The following is a 22,049-nucleotide window of genomic DNA, read 5'->3' on the forward strand; positions in this document are numbered from 1 at the left end:
TACAGACAAATATCCTTCTAACAGTATCCGTGAATTTATGCTCTGACGCACACGAGCTGAGAAAAAAGGTTTTAAAGAAACATGCTTGCCTATTAATATATAGATAGAAGTAATGTTGGTTTAAACATAGTTAATTGATGAAAACCTATTTTTGAATTTTTTTTTCATGATTGTTTTGCAATTATTCCTGAAATTGTATCTGAAAGGTTAAACAATATGTTTTGATACTAAGTAATTAATATTGTCTACAAGCTTTTATAACAATGGGTAATACACTAATAAAAATGAAGATCTATGAAACTAAACTCATCCAACATAATTTTTAATAAAAGTGGTAATCTAGACAGCAGGAGCGGGCATCTGAAATGTTTCGTAGAGTGAGAAGTAATCGACTTCATCTGTGTTGCGAGCCTCTAATGCTTCTAGAATAGCTATTTCTCGTTCTCAAGCAAAGCCACTTTTGATTACATCTATACTAAGACGAATGAGACATTAAGTATCTTTCTGTCCAGAAGATAATTCTCAAGTGTTCTATCTCTGGCCGTTAACAATGTTCTTTTGATGAGGTTACGACTGCGATAAAGTTTCCATACAGATTTTTAATTGATATTATTTTTAACGATATATTTGTAACTGTTTGAGAAGGGTACTTTAGTGTATAGTTACAATTAAAATCATGGTCTTTACTTGACACCCACATCAATTGGATTTAATATAGATATAATATAATAGTTATATACAAGGTTTTGAAGAACTCTTAACACACCCAAACATGAACTAAACTGCTTAACATTTTCGAGAAAACAGGGGGCAACTCAAAATTTTCAAAAGTAAAGACCCATGTTGTAACCCCTCATTTTAAAGGTCCTGTTACGAGAAAACGTTTTTTGTGATTTAAAACTGTTTACGACGATCCTGTACATATTGGCAGCCTATATCACTAAAAAAGGATCTGGAATAATAAATCCAACACCGTCCCTTATATAATGGTATAACGCTATGTTGAAGTAGACAATTTTTATTTTTAGCCGTTTAATTTATTTTTGGTTGTGTTAAGCCTTTTGAACACCCTATATATATTTATTAATTTATTTGGTTTTCAAAAACGTGAAAACTATTGTGGTATTTAACGATACATATAGGTTTCTTACAGGTGTAATGAACATACCAAATAAATAAACAAGAAAACACATACGGAAAAATACCTACTAATAAAGTCATAAAATCCTTCCTTATTTGGTGTAATTTGTATATTTGTTGGGGAAATTCATCCAGAAGGTTTGAGTAAAAATAGTATCTCATTTAATGGCCTTCAGCAATCATAAGTGATTGCATAGAAAATTTACGTAATGTATTAAATATGGCTCAAAAACCTATCATTTCATACTTCTACAATATAATGTTAAACAGCATCATTCGAACTTACCTTAAGTTAGTTCATAAAATTATAAACTACATTTTTGTCTTTAGTGCCTGAGAAGAGCCTCGACATGACACAAGAAAAGCCTAGGGATGATCGAGTGACTATCAACTGCACAGCTGAAGGAGTTTTCCCTGAGCCCAACATGACCATTCAGGCACTGGACAGGTACATATTAACTTAGAGAAAGCATAATCTGAATATTTACTGTCATTGGTCATTAGTAATATTGTTATATACAGGTGTAGTCGATAGTAGTTAAATTAAAAGTCCACAATTTTACCTTAACTGGAGAATTTATTTACAGCCTTAATAAAGTTACTTAATTACTTGTGTTAGTATGTATGAAATAATTAGTGTGTTAAATATGTACACCTCTTAGAAAAAATGGCTACTGAGCTAATTAGAATAATCACATTGTAGAAAGACTAAAAGTTTCGTTTTTTAATGTTTATGGATTGTGAATATTCTGAAAGATTAATTAATACTCGTATAATTTGAAAAGCACACAAATAAAAAAAAAGAAAATAGTATTTTTATTATTATTGTTTAATATAGTTTAATCCAACAGTTTAACACTCGAATGGATGTTTTATTTTATTTTAGGTGTTATTTCTCTCATAATTCTTAAGTTCACTTAACATACTTATACAATACAACTAATAAATCTAGTATCATGGCTGAGCTATAAAAAATGTTGGGATAATCCTCGCTATTTTGATCAAACAAAACATTGAATTTAGTTTAAAAGTAAATAAAAATATATATTATTTATTATAAGGCTTGGTATGCAAAATATTAATCAAACAGTGTTTTATCTTACCTCATGGTAAAGACAATCTATTCTTCAAACCCTTTGCATTTTTTACATAAATACTTCAAACCATACCTGGTTGTGATCATTAAAAGAATTTTAAATGCATTCATCCTAAAATTAGTACTTCCAACTATATATATATTCGAGGTGTATTGTTATGGCGAATCATGGTCATTAATTCCAAAAGGCCACCGGTTTAACCCTAAAAAAAGTATACAGCCCTACGTAAATGTAAAAAATTGACGCATGTATCGTCATCAGTAATTTAATTTGAATTTAAACTTCTAGAATTTCTTAACGCCAAAACCAGTTTAGTTCTTATTTTTTACATACAAAAATTTAAAACCTGACTTTGTATTATATTTACAGACAATCCTGCACATGGTAAGTTCAGAGATTTTCTTCTGTAGAAAGACAGATGAAACAATGCCAAATAAACAATTACATTTGTTTTCCAGCACCAGTAACATTGGGTTCTCGACGGTTACAACAAAGAAGCAGAACAATAGTAACCTTTATGACATTAAAGGTTCCCTGACAGTAGACGATGTGGACCTCAACTCGCCAACTACTTTTATGTGTGAACTGAGTATACCAGACGCCAAATACTCCAATATGAGAAAATTGGTATACTTTCCAGGTAAGGGATTATTTTATTAAATATACAAATAACTACGGAAAGTTAAATTAAGAAGACTACACTTTCCATTGTTAAAAAATCTTTCAACATGTTAAGATGCCTTTTACTTTTGTAAAATATTTTCAAACTGAACTAAAAGATTGAAAACTCCATCAATTGTAAAGGCTAGTACTCACTAGGACACCCGGTCGCTTATCAACCGGCGATCTGGTTGACGAGCGACCAAATTGCACAAATATCGCCGTGTGTGTACGTGTCTGTCAATTTGGTTGACGGCGATTTGTAGGTTGCCAGGCAACTTTTTGGTTTTCGGACATGTATCGAAAACCTGGGGGTTTCCGATCAACCATTTTATCGCCGGGCAATCAGATTTCTCAAAAAACTAGAGTGTGTACGCTTTAGCGACCAAGTTGACCAACTAAAGACGACTAGCGCATGCGCAGTACACTGTTTGTGTCAACTGTCAAAACTAAACAGTGCTAGTGCTAAACGTGGTCTCTTTCAAGCTAGAGGGGTTTTTCGATTGTTTGAGTTTATTGTAGAGTGCTCCAGTCGCTAGATATCGAAGTGTTGCTACGAGTCTTTCTTCGGCGGGGATTGCCTGTCTCAATCGGGTGTCCTTTTTTCCAATATGAGGCGTCACCAATTGAAAAATGTGACGGAAATTGTCGTCTGACATCCTCAAATAATTCTTGTAATCCTGAGGATTATCATCTCCTAAAGTTCGTAGAAGTGCCATGTGACTGTAACTGTGTCTGCGTTGACCCACCACCCTTTATCCCAAAATCGTTTGAACAATGTCTTCCTTCTTCTATGGTTACTGCAATTAATTAGAATTATAACTACGGCAGCAATCTCTTCTTCGTAGGTGGGCATGTTGTCACAACACACAGGTCAGTGCAACTAGAGCTCGAACCAGATTCCAGAACCAAACACAGTCCATCCCCACCAAATTTTGATATCCTGCTCGGTTGAAAGTGCTAGGTATCCTAGTGTGTACACCCGGCAATAAAACGTTCAATCATCAACTTAGTAGCTCGTCAACCAGGTCGCCGGTTGATAAGCGACCGGGTGTCCTAGTGAGTACTAGCCTTAATAAATATTGTTTATCTGCCGTGTTTTCTAGAGCTTTCTGTTTTATGCTTAGCTGGATACGTGACATACTCACTTTATCTAGCTTATTTTGTAACAGTTTCTAATGCTGCTTCAAAATGCAGTGTGTGTTTTTGTGTGTTAAAGCAACTAAGCTTACTGCCTTATAGTTGCGCCATAAACACATTACATTGCAATGTTTATTATACACTAGTTCCTAAGTCTATGTTCAAGTACTATTAAAAATATATGTTTTAAATTTTATTGTTTCACAATTGAATAATCAATCAAAATTCTACGCAAGATATTCTCTTCGTGTAAAAAAACAACAACTAATTATTATATGACGACATAACCACAACAATTAATCATGGATTATATTAGTATGTTTTTCCTTTTTCAAATTAGGAATATTTGCCTAAAATTACTCGTATATATCATCTTTAGTAGAGAGCCAAATGTATTGAAAACCTGATTTTTTTCTATAACAATAAGTTAAAAACATTTTACTCTTGATCAATACAATATATAAAATCAAATTATCACAGTTCCTACCTTCGAACTTGAAGTTTAGAGTTAATCTATACGTCACTTTAGACCCGAAAAAAATACAAATTCACAACTGGTGAATAGATATCAACCAGAATATGACTGACCATGATAAAAATACATGGATTGTCGAGTATTATTATCGTTGGTGAAGCTAGAGCGTTATTTCTTTGAACTGAAATGAATCACGCGAAAGAAAATATATCAAGTCGATAGTTTTATGACACAAAGTTATATATTTGTTTTTTATTAAAACTCTTCGTTATGCTATTTAAATTATGGTATTAGTCATATTATCATACCTTAAAGAAAACAGTATACTACTTCAATTGTTTATTGGAAAAGTTTAACCAAACAAGAAAATTACCTATGTAAACGGTCAAAAGTAATTCATTTCAAAATGCACTCTTTTAGTTAAGCACACGTTTTAAACATGATTGGTTAAAGTTTTTATCACCTGTTACTAATGTATCTTTGTTAAGACTTCAACTATCGTTTTCCTATTAGTAAAAACTGCTGACGACAGTTTTTAATTGTTGTTATAGGGCCCCCCACCACGCAGTCTACCCCAATCCACCCAGATTTTGGGGAAACCCAGCCGACTTCTGGGGGTAAGCTGGTGGAGGGATAGCACGTTCTGTTCCCCCTTAGCACAAATCCCCCCCCCACGCCAACAGAAACCATAACAATAGTTAAACCACTGCTTTGTCTTTATTCCTTTAATGTGCTTGTACAATTGCTGTGAGCACCTGCTTCTACTGTCTCTTTGTCATTGGCATGGTTTTTATGTTTATTGTTATTGTTTGCTAGTGAAGATGTGGCAACTGCTTTAAAGCCTTAACATTTAATGTTTCTAGGTGAGAAGAAATGTGGAATTTGAATTTTTTGTAAATATTTGTGTGTTTTTCAACCGGAACTAAACGGACTTTGCGTAGGTTAATTCGTGTATTGATAAAATACTATCACAATGAGCATTTAAACGTACCTATCAGCCAAAAAGCTTTTAAGATAGATTAAAAAACATTGCTATTAACTTAGCACTTATATTGGTAAGGAAATCACGCTGCAATTTTGCTTTTCTTTTGGTTGCTAGTGTTCCTTCTAAGCTTTTAATGGCTAACCTTTATTGAACATTTCATAGCATTTACATGTATTCAATAAAGGTTTCATAAAATAATGAGATTTTTCTTAGCTCACTAGGGCCTTAGGGATAGGTAGCCTACTTATTTATACTACAGTTTTATTTAATTGATGAAACCTAATGGGTCAAACCCCTCGTAGGCATTTGTTAGTTTGCTCGCTAAACAGTAGCTACAACTTTTTCAATAATGTTAAGCAACTAACTTTTTGATAAAGTTTGGTATAAATTAATACATTTGATAAAAAGAGTTAATTTTGTAAAATTCTTGAATCTTAACAGTTTGAGTATGTGGCCTAACTTCATAACATCGGTAAGTTGTAAAATATCCCATATTTTTGTATACTTTGAATGATACAAGAGTCGATTAAACTTTTTTCCTATACTTTCACGATATGATAAAAGTAAATACAACTAAAAATGCATACCAGCTGCTTTAAAATATTTCGACTAGTTTGCATTCAAATAAAAGTTTATGAATAGTTACCATGTTCATGAATAGTTGAAAACTAATTGGTGAAAAAGTTATTTTTCCGTACGTCTGGTTAAGCAACTAAGTAATATTCATGGTTTAATCAGGGATATAATCATTTTTAATTACGCTAACCAGTAATTTCTTACCAATGCTCTAAGTTTAATTTTCTTTGTTTTGATGTTTTAGCAAGTAGCAGTTCTACCTTACCTTCATTTTGGTCAGTGATCTTATTATCCATCATTGCAGCAGTCTCGAGTATACATCTATGAGAATGAGGTAATTCACAAACTATGTTTTGTATAATTTAATATCGGGTTAAAATTTTTATTATTGCCATGAAAATACTATAAATATATCACTAATAAATATATAAATATATCTGGAAATAATGTAGATGTAATTTCTTGTTACTCGTATTACCTTTTTTCCTGGATAAAGATACATACATTTCCATTAAAAATTTCTAATATAAAAAACATAAAAACATAAAAAACTAAAAACATAAATTTGCATACATTTTACATAAATTTTTGAGGTAATTTTTTTAGTAGATTCAAATGAGGCTTTGAGAAAATGTAGAAGCCAAAACTCTGACGTAGTAAACATTGTTTAAAAGTATATTTACCTTTATTACTTCCTCTTTCAGTACCTTTAACTAGTTTTTGAACGTTATAACGGTCAATACATTTATTTATGATGAAATTAAAACGAAAAATGTTATTTTGATTTTCATTCAAGGAACATGGTGATGCTGTTGGCTTCCAAAGTATCCAGCTTTGTGGTGACAATATCCGTTGAGTCCGAGGTTTCACATTCAGGACAACAAGGGTCTCGTCTTAAAGCTTGTGTGTGTTGATTTTGAGTTCTAACTAATCTATTTTGTTACGTTACATTTATATTGTGATCGTTTTGTTACTTAAATTTATTCGTCTGTAAAGTTTTCTCAATATTATAAATTGTGAAGCAAAGTTAAATTACAAAGAGTACTTTGCTAGATTCCATTAGATTTACATGATTAGCAGTTTTGAATAGTGCCACGATTTAAAAAACAAAATAAATAACAACTTTACGAATTTGTCACTAATGTTTTTTAGTTTAAAAATATAATTGAGTTGATAAATTTAGTTTATTTTCTAGTATCCTATAGGTTCCTTTTAATACCCTATGAACACAATGTACTAACTATTTTAAACAAACTGTTATGTAAAAAAGGCCCCAAGAGCATTTAAAATGAATTATTAATCATAAGCCTGGTTTAGAAAAAAGGGATTTCCCTTCTAACAATCTAATCATACTATAAATTTTGCACGTATTTTAATGCATCAAAAATATCTCTAAATACATGAAAAAACTTTACAGACTCATGTTCTGTTACCTTATCTTGTACAAAGATTAACCTGTATATAGTTACTACTCTTATCTATGTGTATTATGTTTCAATGTAATTTAGCCGTTGACTGTTGAATTTGTACAGGGTACTTAAAGTAGTTATACCCTTATCGACCATGTATTTTATAGTAAAAATATAGGAACTTATTGGTTGAAGTACATTAAATTTAATGTTGATCATTTTAGTTTTATTTTTATATGGATGAAATCGTTTTAATAGAGAAACACGTTAAAATGTTTTAAAAATTGAAATCTATTTAATTATTTGTCCTAAAATATATTTTTCCAAGATTTAATAAAATGCATATTGTGTTTAAACGTAACTAAATCCCTTGACACAGGATATTTTATCTTAGTTTAAAATGTTATATATATTCTAGTGCATATTCTAGTCTTGTTAAATTTCAAATAAAATCTCTTGACCAAAGATACTTTATTTATTGAGGTGTATTTAATTTCTTACACAAATTATGCTGTGTCACCAAAGATATTGACTAGTTTTTGATGCAAGTGTTTGTGTATATATATAATATATTGTGTTGTATATTGAGAATATATAAACTCGTTTAAAAAAATATTAAAATAAAAAGGTTATCTACAAAAGTTGAAAATTATCAATGTACTAACGTTTTATCAATCGCTTGGTTTTGATTTCCCCAAAACATGTCTAGAAATAGTTATAATTTTAATATTTATAAGACTTTTTTATGGTCGTAAAATTCAAAAGAGAGAATTCTTTATAATATAAAGTGTAATATACTGTACGTTTGGAATAAATTGTAAAGTGTAAAGGTAGGAAATGATGTTATGTGTACAATAAAACATACATTTTTACAGCTTGTGCTTTAATGTTTTAATACCTACTTTGTCATGAAATGGAGAAAACATACTGCAAGAAAAGAGAAATGTATATGAATGCATATGACTTTTGACTTACAAGATAACTATTTTTACTTCCTAGTAGTGAAAAGAGTAATATAATTTAATGAATTACAGTTTTTAATGGTTATTATAAATATCAGTTTGACTGTCAAACTGCAATGATTTGCATTTTCCTATGAATTCATGTTTGGTTGTAAACTAGATTTTGAAGTCATATACATATTCAATATAAATGATTTCTTTTAAAAAAAGATTACTTTTTATTTACAAAAATAAAAACATATTTGGATTTAGTCTATGCTGTATGACTACCAAAGGGTTTTATAAAACAAAGTTTTTGTGATAATTATAATTATAACTATCATTATAAAATATTATAACTTTATATTTTACTACTTAATACAACACATGTGAATATATTATTAAATTTCTAATACGTCCAACCTAAATCTCAACATTCTTTCAATTTACTTCACAGCCAACATGCCTGGTTAAACATAATTAAAACATACGTCTCACAAACATGTGTTAAATTGCGAACTGAGTCCCCACAAGTTCTCCTAATGAAGTTCACAAAACCGTCAAGTTTGTAGCAAAAGTCGCTTTAATTACTTTCTAGAAAGCCAGGTAAACCGCAGAGAAACGTAACTTGGAAATGTGACTTGTTATGATGTTTGTAACGTAGAAGATTAAAGCTACATGTAAACACGTGTTCCGTTTCTGAATTCTATGTTGCCTTTCCGAATATTGCTTTACATGTTTACCTTAGTGGCACTTGGTGTAGAAATAAGTCTTAACCAACCAAGAGTATAAAATAACATAAGGTGACTTTAACAGTACTTTGTTTATTTAACTTAGCATTATAGGTTTAATAAAACACATGCACATTTATATGCTGTAAAAAAATAATAGGGTAAACTTTTGAAGTATATAATGGAAAACAACTTGCATAAATGAACTATGTGTGACCGTTTGATTATTGAATTATGTGAACTATTTATTTCATAAAGTATTATATTTCAACATAGAAATAGAATGACTTAGTCATTTTACACATGCTGCTGCTTGGTAACTGTAGAAACTGTTAATTCGTTGATTATTTTTATAGTCTTTTATAAAGTTTTTATTTCATTGCGTTGTTTTGAACTTCGTTTATGGAGTTAAAGGACATTAAACAGGTTATACAAGCTAAACATTAATTTTACCTATTTAGGTGGAAAAGAAAACAAAATGTCTATGTAGGATAACAATATTTTAAAATTATAATTCAAGAAAAGATAACTAAGAATAATAAATCCATTTTAAATTGCCCAGAGATTTTTTGAACTCGTGATAGAATACAGAATAACCAAAAAACTTTAGAATTAATTAGATATTGAAACTATTAAATAATCTGTCTCTAAATATTATAGCAATGCTATTTGAAAACAGTTTTTAAAGTCAAAAGATTTTAAAATGTTGTTTACTAAGCCTAACACAATAAATACATGTTTTTACACCAATAATACAGTATCTAAAGCTATTAAGCAAGCAAATGGTTAAAAGTATGATATTGTTGCTAATGTAAAAATAAAAACACTTGACAAAAAGAAAAAATAATCAGAAATCCACTAGAGATTTATTTTTATATTTCTGCAAAAAATATATTCCAATTGCAAAGTGGATTATATTTCTATAGCAATAAAGGAAATTCTTTTATCGAACTGATTGCCAAACCTCAATGGTATTCTCTTTGAGCGTGGAATTGAGTGAGCTTAACGAATATTCCTCTTTCACGAGTTCATTACTCTTGAAAGGTTTCATTATTGTATCGTAGAATTCTGTCATTACGTTGAATAGTTTTATATTTTCAAGCTCTGCAATTTTATGACATGTTTAATAATTCACTGGCTAAAGAAAGCTACGTATCGACTTACAACTGGTTTGTTGTACATTGTCCAAAATATAATTTAGCTAAACCCAGTAGTGACATAAACCTTGAATGAGCTGCCCCCTCCACATCCAACATGTCAGCTCCCAGGATGTACTGCGCACTGCGCTGTAGTCGCTCCACATCCAACATGTCAGCTCCTAGGATGTACTGCGCACTGCGCTATAATCGTCACGCTGTACGCATGTGCAGTACAGACCACAGCGCGTGGCAGGTCACGCTTGGTCACGTGTGTGACCGTTACGCTACCGCCTCCACCTTGGCATGAAGCTTCCTCTAAATGTAACGTCTCTTCAGGCCTTTGAAACATTATGACTCGACTCGATAAAGTTATATCTAATTGTAGAAGATTTTAGAACAAATTAGGATTTTACCTTTTTTTACAAATCAGAATTTTACAAGATTATTGTATGGATTTTTTTTTAAAAGAGGGTCCCCAGTGTTAAAATACTTCTCTAATGCAAATAAGTTATGTTAGGTTGAATTAGGCTAGGTTTGACTAAATGATTTTAGATTAGGTCATGTCAAATGGGGTTTGGAGGATGTGTGCCCAGCTAACACTACACCTGTGGTTAAATTTGTATAAAAATTTTTATAGATGTAAAAACTATGATCTCTCTAGTAATATCTTTCAGTTTTGGTTTGTAATGGGGATTTCTTACTTAAGCCCCATTAGGATAACTAGAAAATCAGATTTTTTATAAAAACGACTACAGCGATTTTTATTTAACGTTAGTAGGCCATAATCCTTTGAACTTAAAAAAATGGTATAACCCCTAATGCTGTAAGGATTACGTATATTTTTTTTTATCGACCGCATAAAATTACATATTTACATGTACTTCACTCACTTTTACTCATCATTGCTGTTGCAAAGCTTATGAAAGAAAGTATGCGTTATTTTGCTGCAACAGATTTTAGGATCAATTAAATACTTTAAAATTCAACTTTCTTTGCGATAGGTATAATCAAAACCAACATGATCAGGTTAAAAATGTTGAGACAATAGTATAAAAATATTTGTATCAAATAACAAAAAAGTGTTTAAATCCAACCGAAAAAATACAAAATTGTATTTTAAAGTTATGCGACCTAAACATCACACCAGTTTGAAGCTAGTTTAAGTAAACGCTTCTATTAATCACAAAATATTAATTTACAATATTGATTCACAATTATTGTGGAAATCAGTCAAAGAGTAATGAACTTGATTACAATCAATGCAAAACAGAGTCAATGTTCAATGAACAGAAGAAAAACAAAACAAGCAGAGGCCGTAGCGATTAACTCCGTTCTGGTTCAAAAGGTGCTCTTTCGCCCGTGAGTGACTTTCTTTTGGATACAAGGTCATCAAGTATTCAGTTTTACTCAAATGTTATTGATGAACCTTTTTAACTTATTTGTTTAAACAACACATTTACACGAACCAATAGTTAATTAATAATTTTAACTAAACTTGAACCATCAAAAGGCCATAAAGTTGTTTTTGTTCAAATTTCAAGCGTATTTTTGGACCCAACAGCAAAAGAGGATACTGGCATATAGAATTGACAGATTGAATTGCTATCTTTTTAAACCTCGATTGTTATAAGTTTTTATTTGCATTCCTTGTTTTTAATAGGGTTGTACAACACTTAATTTTTCATAAATATGTGTTTTTTACATTTTTAAGTAAACATAATTTGAACCTTTTCCGTTACTCTACTTCCACTAGTTTTTAGAGCAATAGGTTATTAGCAATAGGAGTGGTAGTGAATTAATCTTTGGTTAGGCTTGGTTAGGTCAGTATAGAGTTAGAAAAACCTAACCTAGCCTAACCACATCCCAATAGTGGTAGTGAATTAACGAAAAAGGTTCCATAATTGAAATTTGACAACATGATAATAATAAATTTAAAATCAAATCCTACGTTAACATTAGAAATGTTATGGGTGTAAGTTCATTTACAATAAACAATAAACTATGTTATACATTTGTATACACAAAATATGAATATTTATACGAGCATATTAACGAAAGTGTCAAAATAATACGCTACATTTGTGTTTTTGCTTCAAGTTTGGTTGAAACTTCGAAACACCACTGACTATAAATCACCTAAGGGTATAAGGTGTGCCGTTGGTTTCTTGTTATCCTCCATTTGCTGGCCTTCATTTATTTCCATTTGTTTTTCCACGCTTGGAAGAAAAACAAGCTCACCTTCATGTCCAGTGTGTTACGAATAACTATTTCTCTATGACTGATTATTTATATTTTAATGAAGGCAAACATATTTAATCAGTTGCTTACACGCAAAATTGGTTTACATTTTTATGTATATGGAACAATTGATTAAATTACACATTTGTATGTTTATGGAGTAATAGATTAGTTTTTACACATTTATATTCACCTATATGTCGTAATGTATCATATTTTACACATTTGTATGTAAGATAGAGCATTTAATTGAGGACCTATCAGTATTATTGAGATGATTGATATTTAAATTAATAAATATGTTTTGTAATAGTTTTTAGCATTATAAACGTGATAACTTAGGCATTGAATAGAGAGGAATGGCTGAGTGTAATGTCCTCAGTACAAGTATATATGATTTATTCTTGACTTATGGACTGAAAGCTTAAGATTCAACCTCATAACCACATACTATAGAATTTGTTTTCGCTCTTTATTCTGTGTCACTACCCATTGCACACAGTTAATATATATTTTAGGTACTCCCAAGATGCTTTTTGTATTACTTAGACTTAACCCCGGAAGAGATTTATCAATGTAGATTTCTTTCCGTCTGTAACAAAATAAATAATATTTTTGGAGTATCATCAACAGTTTTTTTAAAAAGTAAAGTTGTTTTAAGCGTTCACCAATGATCACCAATGATACATTCTTTAGCAAACAGAACTCTATTAGAATGTCTGTGCAAAACCAAGGAATAGCGAGTTTTCTTACCATATGTTTTCAGTACAGTAAGTGCAACTTGACAAAATAAATAAAGGTTACTGTTATTTAAATTTTATTTCAAAAATATCATAAAGTTTCATCGTGTTTTCTTTTATCAGCATCCGGGTAGCCGTAGATGTACAGCAATGCGTGGTACAAACTGTAGGCAAGTAGGAGCGTGTACAGTTCCACAACTGAATGAACAAAATGCAATAAATAATAAAATTTTATGCACTACCAACTTACGTTCTACTACACGTTATAAATAACAAAACGTTATTACAACGTTGCAAGGGTATGTACGTTTTTTTCTCCAGAATATAATCTTAAAAGTACCAAACTTCTATTATCTGTTTACATTATCTAAAGGTTTTTAAGTAGCATAACTGAAAAATAGTAAGAATATTTATCTAACTTTAAGAAATTAATCAAAGAAAATTCAAAGGTATGTTTTCAATATTGCATAGACCACCCTCCAGTCTTCATTGTTAAACTTTCTTTCTCATTATTAATAGCAATGTATTCAAATGGCTTTGTCTTGATTCCTGATTGAGTTTTTGTTTATTTTTGATATTTTAGTTAAGTTTAAGGAAAATGGTATTGGGAATGTAGTAACTAGAGCCGAGGTGCATGAGCATGACACAAGAAATAAACATCTAATTGATATACCTTATGTTAGACTTAGAAAAACTAAACTCAACTGTGATATCTTAGCAATAAATCTATTTAATGCATTGCCTTATTCAGCACGAAACCTGGAGACTCGTCAGTTTAAGCGGAAACTGCAAGAGTTGTTATTGGCGCATCCTTTGTATGCTATAAAAGATTTTTTTGAAATTCCTACAGCTGTTGTAAGTAGATGCTTTTGCTGTGCCTGAAGTTTGAAGTAGTTTGTGCATGGTGTGTTTTTTGAAAGTAGATAAGAGTAGTTTGTGCACTATTTATTCTACTATTGTAGCTGCCATTATTTAACTATTTATTTATTTATTATATTTGCCTGTTTTTGTGCATGGTGTGATTTAAGCTAAGTCAACCCAGTTTACTAACTGGGACTGTTAACTGATTGTTGCCAGATAATTATTATATGACTTGTCTGATTGCATGTAACTGCATGTTTAAAAGACTAAATAAAATTCTCATTCTCATTCTCATTCTCAAATACAATCCCATTCTAGTTATAAATACAATGTAATTGGTTGCATAAAGAATAATAAAACATACCTGTTTGAAACACAATAAACAATTTCAGCTTAACCTTCCTGGTGTCTGTTGCTTTTTCATGATCAATTTCAGCATTACCATACTTGGAGTTCATAATATAATGGAACCACAGCAAGAAAAATGGAAACCAAAGTAGCTCCAACGAGATGAATTTGCAGACCAAGTGATACCATCCCTGTAAAATGTTACCGAACAGGTTTTATAAGAAAATATATTTCAATTAGTGGAATAAACAACGAATCAATACGTTAGTATTCTGCGTGTTTCAATGATAAGCAGTAATTTGGCCACTATACAGAACAAAATCCTTACAATTCCGTAGCTTGTAAATTTATATTCCTGATAGCTACATTTCTTTTTCAAAAGGTCATATGCATGAAAATGTAATTTGCAAATATTATGTTTTCATAGTTTTTGTTTTATAAAAATGGTTATTCTAAATCTTGAAAATATTTTATTGGGTGGAATTATTCATGACTTGTTTTGCTATAAATAACTGCATGCATTAAACGCTATATATAATGTATTAATATTATTAATATAATAATATCCTTCCAAACATACATTTACGGACGGTAATAAAAAAAAAACCAGTCAATAGTTATTCGTGTAACTAGGCGAAAAAAGCAACATGCACGCGTGATACACATTATATCTTTCCTACAATTATTGTTATAAAGCATTAGTCTTTCAAACACTAAACACCACGTTTTATGTTAGGTTAAAGGTTAAATCCAAGCGTTGAACGAAATGTGAAACATTGCAACAGCTGATCGTAGTCGTAGTCCAACCTCTTTCCAAGCGTACACAGATTACTTGCAAAATAAAAGGACTCTGTTTTGTGTTGTTTGGTCGGAATACTGGTGTGCGCCAAAGTAAGTAAATGCAGCATTGAGCAGCTTTCTGTACTGAAATCAATGCAAGGAAGTTTACTTTGTCTAGTGACCGTAGGAAAAATAGTGTGTGTTACCTAAATATATATGAGATTAAATTTAAAATATACAAAATTGATGGAAGCTAGTACATTTAGATTTTTAAAATCAATATTCGATTCTTATAAAATATTTCAAAACGTCTCGGTTATTTCTAACACTTACACAATATGCTCCACAGATGAGAAACACAGGTAATACGCATCCGAGAGCAGCTGTGAAGAAAGACACGTGAGAAACTGGAAACAATTAAAAAATGTTTTAATAGCGAATTAGTTTTAGATCCTAGTCATTAAAATTAATCAAATAGTTTTGATTTCCTAAAAAGAATTCCTCACCGTAAAGTCTAATCTTTAAACAACATATTTATAGTGTTACTTTAAAAAAGATTTCACCTTTTAGACTGCAGTAAATTACTTATTTTACAACTGGCTACATTGTTTAATGGATCAACAATCTTTTTATTTTATATAGAATTGCAAATACAAAATTTGTATAGTCCCAATAATCTCTTCCATAAAATAGATTACATAACATTCCATAAATAATTGTCTCGATCGTCCAAAATCTAAAAAATAGATTCACTCAGTGAATTAGCGTTATATGACCATTTGCTGGACAAAAACGATGTAAACAGCTAATCTATTCCTCTAGTCGATTATCAGTAAATGTATTATAACCACCCAATACGAATATTATGGCATGCGACACGATCATTGTTTTACTCACTACGATAATTAAACGATTCAATACGACTATTGTGTTTCTTACCACGAGGATCACTGAAAAAGTCCCAGTCTTCTAAATCCATGACGTAATAGACCACACAAACCCAAGCTAATCGTGTTAGCTGAAACAAATGTTAAGATTATAAAATAAACATCTAACCATACGCCAAATAGGACCTTTAATAAACGAATTTAGCAGTGTAAAGGATTTCAATTGTACCAGTATTAAAATAGAAGTACATCTATACAAAGTTAACATTGATCTGAACTTTTGAGAAACCCATAAGCCACTCACCTATCAACAGCATACTTAAATGAAAGGTCTTAATGTGAAACTTTCCCAAAAATATCAGTTATTTTTTATATACCGGTACTCTTCTAATTGCAGGTATCTCAATTAAAGGGACCTTAAAATATTGAAGGTAGATAAGCTAATGAAATGTATAACTAAATTTAAATGTTCAAAAAGGCCAATATATAATTGTTGTTTCCGAAAAGCAAGTGAAGTTGTTTGGTTGCTCAGAAGCATGGTGTTGTGAAGTTGTTGTTGTTGTGAAGTTGTTTTATTCACAAGCGCTTTCGCAACCTACGTTTCCATTGTAAGGCTGTGTTTGAACTAGTACAAAAAGTAAATCAAACAAAGCCTGACGATGGAAAGCTAGTTTCCCAAAGCGCTTGTGAATAAAACAACTTATTATGTATTGGCCTTTTTGGACATTTAAATTTAGTTATACGTTTTATTATAAATTGCCATATGTCTCCAATAAAAGTACATAAGCTATTTTTTGTTTTAGTTTATTTGTTTATTTTTCCTTGAGTTAACGTTTAGCATCCACCCTGGATTTGTATTGTATATTGCAAAGAGAAGTAAAAGTACGTTTTTCTTATAATTTGGAGTAATAATCAAACCTTTGACTTATGTTTCAAATTTTTTACATTAGTCCAGTAATATAAAAAAACACAGCAATTATTGTTGCAGAAAAATGTCGTATATTGAAAGTCATCTCGCTATGGAGATGTTACGAATACCGTGAGATTGAGATTACTGAAACGAGTAGGAAAATATACAAGGGGAGTAGTAGGCTACCCAGCTCTTGCGGGGACCAATCAGAGAGCAGCATTTCATCCCCACCCCTCCCTAGGCCACGCCCCCTAGCCAATCAGAGCTCAGCATTCCACCTAGGCCACGCCCCCTAACCAATCAGAGCTCAGCATTCCACCTAGGCCACGCCCCCTAGCCAATCAGCAGTATTTCCCTTAAGCCATGCCCCCCTGGTGTCCCACGTGGTCTATCCTCACACGTGTTCTAACCTCACTTTTATTTTCCCGCCAAATAACGTAACCTTAAGCCATGCCCCCCTGGTGTCCCACGTGGTCTATCCTCACACGTGTTCTAACCTCACTTTTATTTTCCCGCCAAGTAACGTAACCTCATCTCCCCATGCAAATATTGTAAATGTGATTGGTAAGGATTGAACCTGTGAACCTCTTAGATCAACGACTAACGCTACTCCCGCTATGATACATCACCATACCAAAAATCAACATTTCACCCCGACCAGAAATAAAACGTTTGGTGATTGGTAAGGTTCGAACCCGTGAACATCTGGCTCATACACAGTCTCATACACAGTCAGCTACTAGAAAGAAACATTATTCAGATTACCAATCATCCCAAAAATACTACACCTAAAAATACTACATCTATGAAATGTAAGTTTAACATCGAACATATTGGTGGCCTTTACAAAGGCCGTTTTTTATGTTCAATGGTAAAGTTCCGTTTAAGCCTTCTTTCAGTTGTTTTTAACATTGGATACGTGAATTATCATTTGTTTTGTCATTTTTATTGACTGCAGTATATTATAGGTATATGTAAATAAGACTCAGCAAATATTGTGATTGGTAAGGATCGAACCCATGAACCTCCGGCTCATATACAGCTTCATACACAGCCAACTGCTAGAAAGAAACATTATTCAGATTACCATCATCCTAACATTACATAACATCTATGAAATGTTGATTTAACGTTCAACATTTCGTGGCCTTTACAAAGGCCATTTTTTATTCTCAACGGTAAAGTTCCGCTTAAGCGTTTTTTCAGCTGTTTTTAACGGGGACAGCTCACTTACTCTACAGATCATAGACTATACGAGCTTTTTAAATCATATTGAAGGTTCACTTGCACTACAGGCTCGTATACTATACGAGCCTATTGAAAATAAAAAGTAAATGAAGAGGGTTAACTTACTCTACAAATCATTGTGCCTATGAGCCTCGTGTATTATATTTAAAAATACAGTAGGAAGGTTCGCTTACTCTACAGATCATAGTGACTATGAGCCTAGCTTACGAATTATTTGATAATTCAGGAATCGGCTCGTATAGTATACGAGCCAAAATAATGAATAATATAAATTATAGGAATAGGCTCGTATACTATACGAGCCTGCAGAAAAATATTAGATGGCTCACTTACACTACAGATCATTGGCACAATGATCCGTAGAGTAAGTGAACCCTCTTCAAAATATTAGATGGCTCACTTACTCTACGGCTCATTTAGCTACTCGTTGCGCGGTTTGCGTTCGTGAAACTCTAGGCGCTATGCCCGGCTTCGACTGCTGCGACTGCCTACATAAGTGTATTGCATCACCTCAATTATTTATTAAAACGAAATAAATATGTATGCACAAGTAAATTTATTACATTTTTGGACTGAATACTTTAAAAATGGAGGGAGCATGACTTTTATGTTTAATTAAATTAAAAGTTATAGAATAAAACATATTTTGACTATGTGATTTGATCATGTTATATAATACACACTTGTATGATCCAGATACAGAGCTACAGACAAAACCTGTGGTCCGATTTAGATTAAATTTTGTATCTGGATTCATCCACGAGTCACTAATTTTTTAAGCACGGGTTGAGAAATAACGGCAAAAATTTATAAAAACAGTTCACCAGTTTAGAATATTTCTCAGTTACTGTGAGTTGCAAAAAAGTGTATACAGAAGCATTTGTGTTCACAGAAAATATAGAGGACTAGATGTATACAGAAGATATATTAAAATACAATACGCATACAACTATCAACGTTTACATATGTAAAATTAATGAATTTGTTGTATTGAGTATTTTTAACATTATGACGAAGCCTTAACAAAATATATTTTTTTAAGGAGTTCTAGGGTGTTAAACTATATTGTATTTATCTTTTGTGGAAGATTCTGTCCACGATTTATGATTGCTAACAATTTAATACAAAGATTTAAGTCTCTGTACGTGAAGACTAAAAACACGAAACAAACTTTAAAGGGATAGAAAAGATTTGATCAGGAGCTGGCGTTTGATACCTTTTGGGAATAAATATAGCCTCTACTTCAAAGGTATACATGGTGAGGTAGCCTCTGGAAGTCCATCTTCAGGTTAACAAAAACGTCAATAGGCCATCTAACCAATTTGGTTAGATGACCTATTGACGTTTTCTGAAGATGGACTTATTTTCAAGTCCGAAACTATAGTAGTGTAATACTGAAGAAGGATCACTTGACTAAGCCAGGTAACTTAAACCATTTAGCTTAAAGTTATACAAGTTGGTTTCACACCAACATTTCATGCACATATGAAATCTATATAATTAATACGCGAACACGAAGTTTGTCGGTTGAATCCTCCACCATTTCTAAACCGATTTTATCCACTGACGTCTCATTGGAAAGAGCGTGTTGCGTAGATTTGCAAACTGGCCTAAAATTTTTGAAAAAGTCCCTTGGCCTCTGCCACAGTGGCTTTTTATTAAGTTCCCATGTTATCTTTACGAAGAACATATTATTGTTTACATCAGCTGTTTAATTTAATTGTGTTCTTTGTTTTTCAATTCAACGAAACGCATTGGTTACATTAACTGATTTTGTGGAAATTAAATATCTATCTATATATTAATTACGAAAGCCGATTCTTTGCGTCAAAATTGTGGGCGACTGGGTAGTCGTAGAACGACGGGAGAGGGTTCAAATTAAAGGTCTCGATCCCGGAAAAATAGTGAAATTCCCCAAATTTTAACACAAAATTAGACATAACCTTTGACTTAGTCAATGATATAACGTAAAATGTTCTCCATAAGAATAGCATTAGAAGCCATTTGTCTGTTGATTTTTGTTTACCTCAATACAGCTGATCGTGATTTATCATTAAGCCAGTAAGCATTTTACATTTGGATTTAACTCGTTTGCCAGTAAATTCTGCAATGTACTGTATACTATATAAAACCAGGGATGACGTTACATACAATTGAGACTTTTGTCGTTATGTCTTAGAATGTTGAAATTAATTTTACTGTGCAATTTGCCAATTTGTGTATTTGTATGTAAATTAGCCAAGCGCATGAAATTTAGTAGAATCGTGGGAGATGGTTAAAATAAAAGCAAATGGAAGTAGAATGGCTGAAATACTTAAGCTTTGGTTTTTTTAAACATATGTTCACGAAGTTTACAAAATTATTTTACTTTGATTACATTTCTTCACATTAGTAGGTTATTGTTGTGCTGCGTGCTGAAGGAATGTTTAACATGAAATAGCCCCATTGACTAAATAATCAACGATGCAAGATTAGTTAGAAAACTTCTGTTTTGTTTTTATTTCAAAACATATGTTAAAAATTTATTCAAAACTTTTGTTTTAAATTTCATAACATTTAATTTGACACGTAATTGTAGTGTTTAATCTATACTTTGTATCGAGTGGAATAACCTTAACAGTTACTCTAGAGAATAACCTGGGAATAAAATTTGAAATAGGTTTGTACAGGCAATACATATATTCCTTTCATTAATTACTATAACAAATTCCAATGGGCGGAAAAATAAAATTGTTTAGAGTAGATTTTAACCAGGTATCTACTGTCTGTTGCTCCAAGGAAAAAAGGTTAAAATAATATAGCCCAACATGCATTGTATATATATATACAATCTATATAGATAGTGAAGAGAGAATCTATAACAGTAAACCCTGGAGGTAGTTTTCGATTCTTCATGTTTCACTAACCAAAAATATGTACCTATATTAATTGCTGATGAATTTGTTTTCTTGATTGGTTTCATTAACATGATAATGGAACCCTAACCAATGGCAAAAGAGTTAGTAATCAGTCGATGATTAGCTTTTTTAACTGTAGGCTAAATAAATAATATAAACGGTAAAATGTTTTCAAACAAAATTTACATCCATTGAATGAAAAATAATATACTATTAACATGACTATAGCTGATATGGCTTAGCTGTCGGCTATCTGTACATTGCGTCATAACAGCAGACAGCGCTGTGTTATTAACTTAAAAATTATAACGGATTAGCAAATAAATACTTTACTATGGTCTTAACAAACTATGAACCCACTGGACGTTTAAATTGGCCTATTTTAAAGAGTGTATAAAGTCAACCACAGCTTTAGGAGGAATCCCACCACATAAGCTGACACAGAGAGTAGTTTATATTTTATATTGATCAGAAACGAAACTAGGGCAGCCTTTACACTAATTCAGTTGTGTCTGTACAAAAGGAGTAGAGCTATAATATTAGAAATAATAACTGGGCCAGGGTACTAATATGAGTACATGTATTATTGTAGCACTGTATCGATTCTGACACATAGATAATTTTATTCTTAGTTTGTTTAAATATTACAATAGTTTGTTTTACATTTGAGCTTTTTAGGGACTTATATCCGTACAAGCCACTAGTTGATCAATATAAAGCCCAAAGTACACATGAACTTTTGTGAAAACTACAAGTCATACCCCCATAAACAATATACTTAAAATGTTCGTCATGACGAGAAAACTAGCGCAAAATTATCCATTATTTCATAAACTGCCCTTAAAGG

At 31.6% G+C, this 22,049-nt stretch overlaps 1 protein-coding gene across 3 annotated transcripts in view; it reads left to right on the plus strand.

Annotated features, from left to right (window-relative positions):
• Window positions 1–8,357, plus strand: part of LOC129000052 (uncharacterized) — a 205,974-nt gene extending 197,617 nt beyond the window's left edge. For 2 of the 3 annotated variants that reach the window (XM_054426907.1, XM_054426908.1), the window contains exons 4-8: window positions 1,471–1,588; window positions 2,696–2,877; window positions 5,064–5,129; window positions 6,318–6,407; window positions 6,870–8,357. In XM_054426907.1, coding sequence (XP_054282882.1) covers window positions 1,471–1,588; window positions 2,696–2,877; window positions 5,064–5,129; window positions 6,318–6,400 — 449 coding nt within the window. In that variant the 3' untranslated portion in view covers window positions 6,401–6,407; window positions 6,870–8,357. The remainder of the gene's footprint in view (window positions 1–1,470; window positions 1,589–2,695; window positions 2,878–5,063; window positions 5,130–6,317; window positions 6,408–6,869) is intronic. The other variant, XM_054426909.1, reaches the window with a different exon arrangement.
• The last annotated feature ends 13,692 nt before the right edge of the window (window positions 8,358–22,049 follow it).

This window comes from Macrosteles quadrilineatus, unplaced genomic scaffold, assembly GCF_028750875.1.
Source record: "Macrosteles quadrilineatus isolate MER2022 unplaced genomic scaffold, UCM_ALF_1.0 Scaffold_8__2_contigs__length_117827958, whole genome shotgun sequence".
Taxonomy (NCBI): Eukaryota; Metazoa; Arthropoda; class Insecta; order Hemiptera; family Cicadellidae; genus Macrosteles; species Macrosteles quadrilineatus.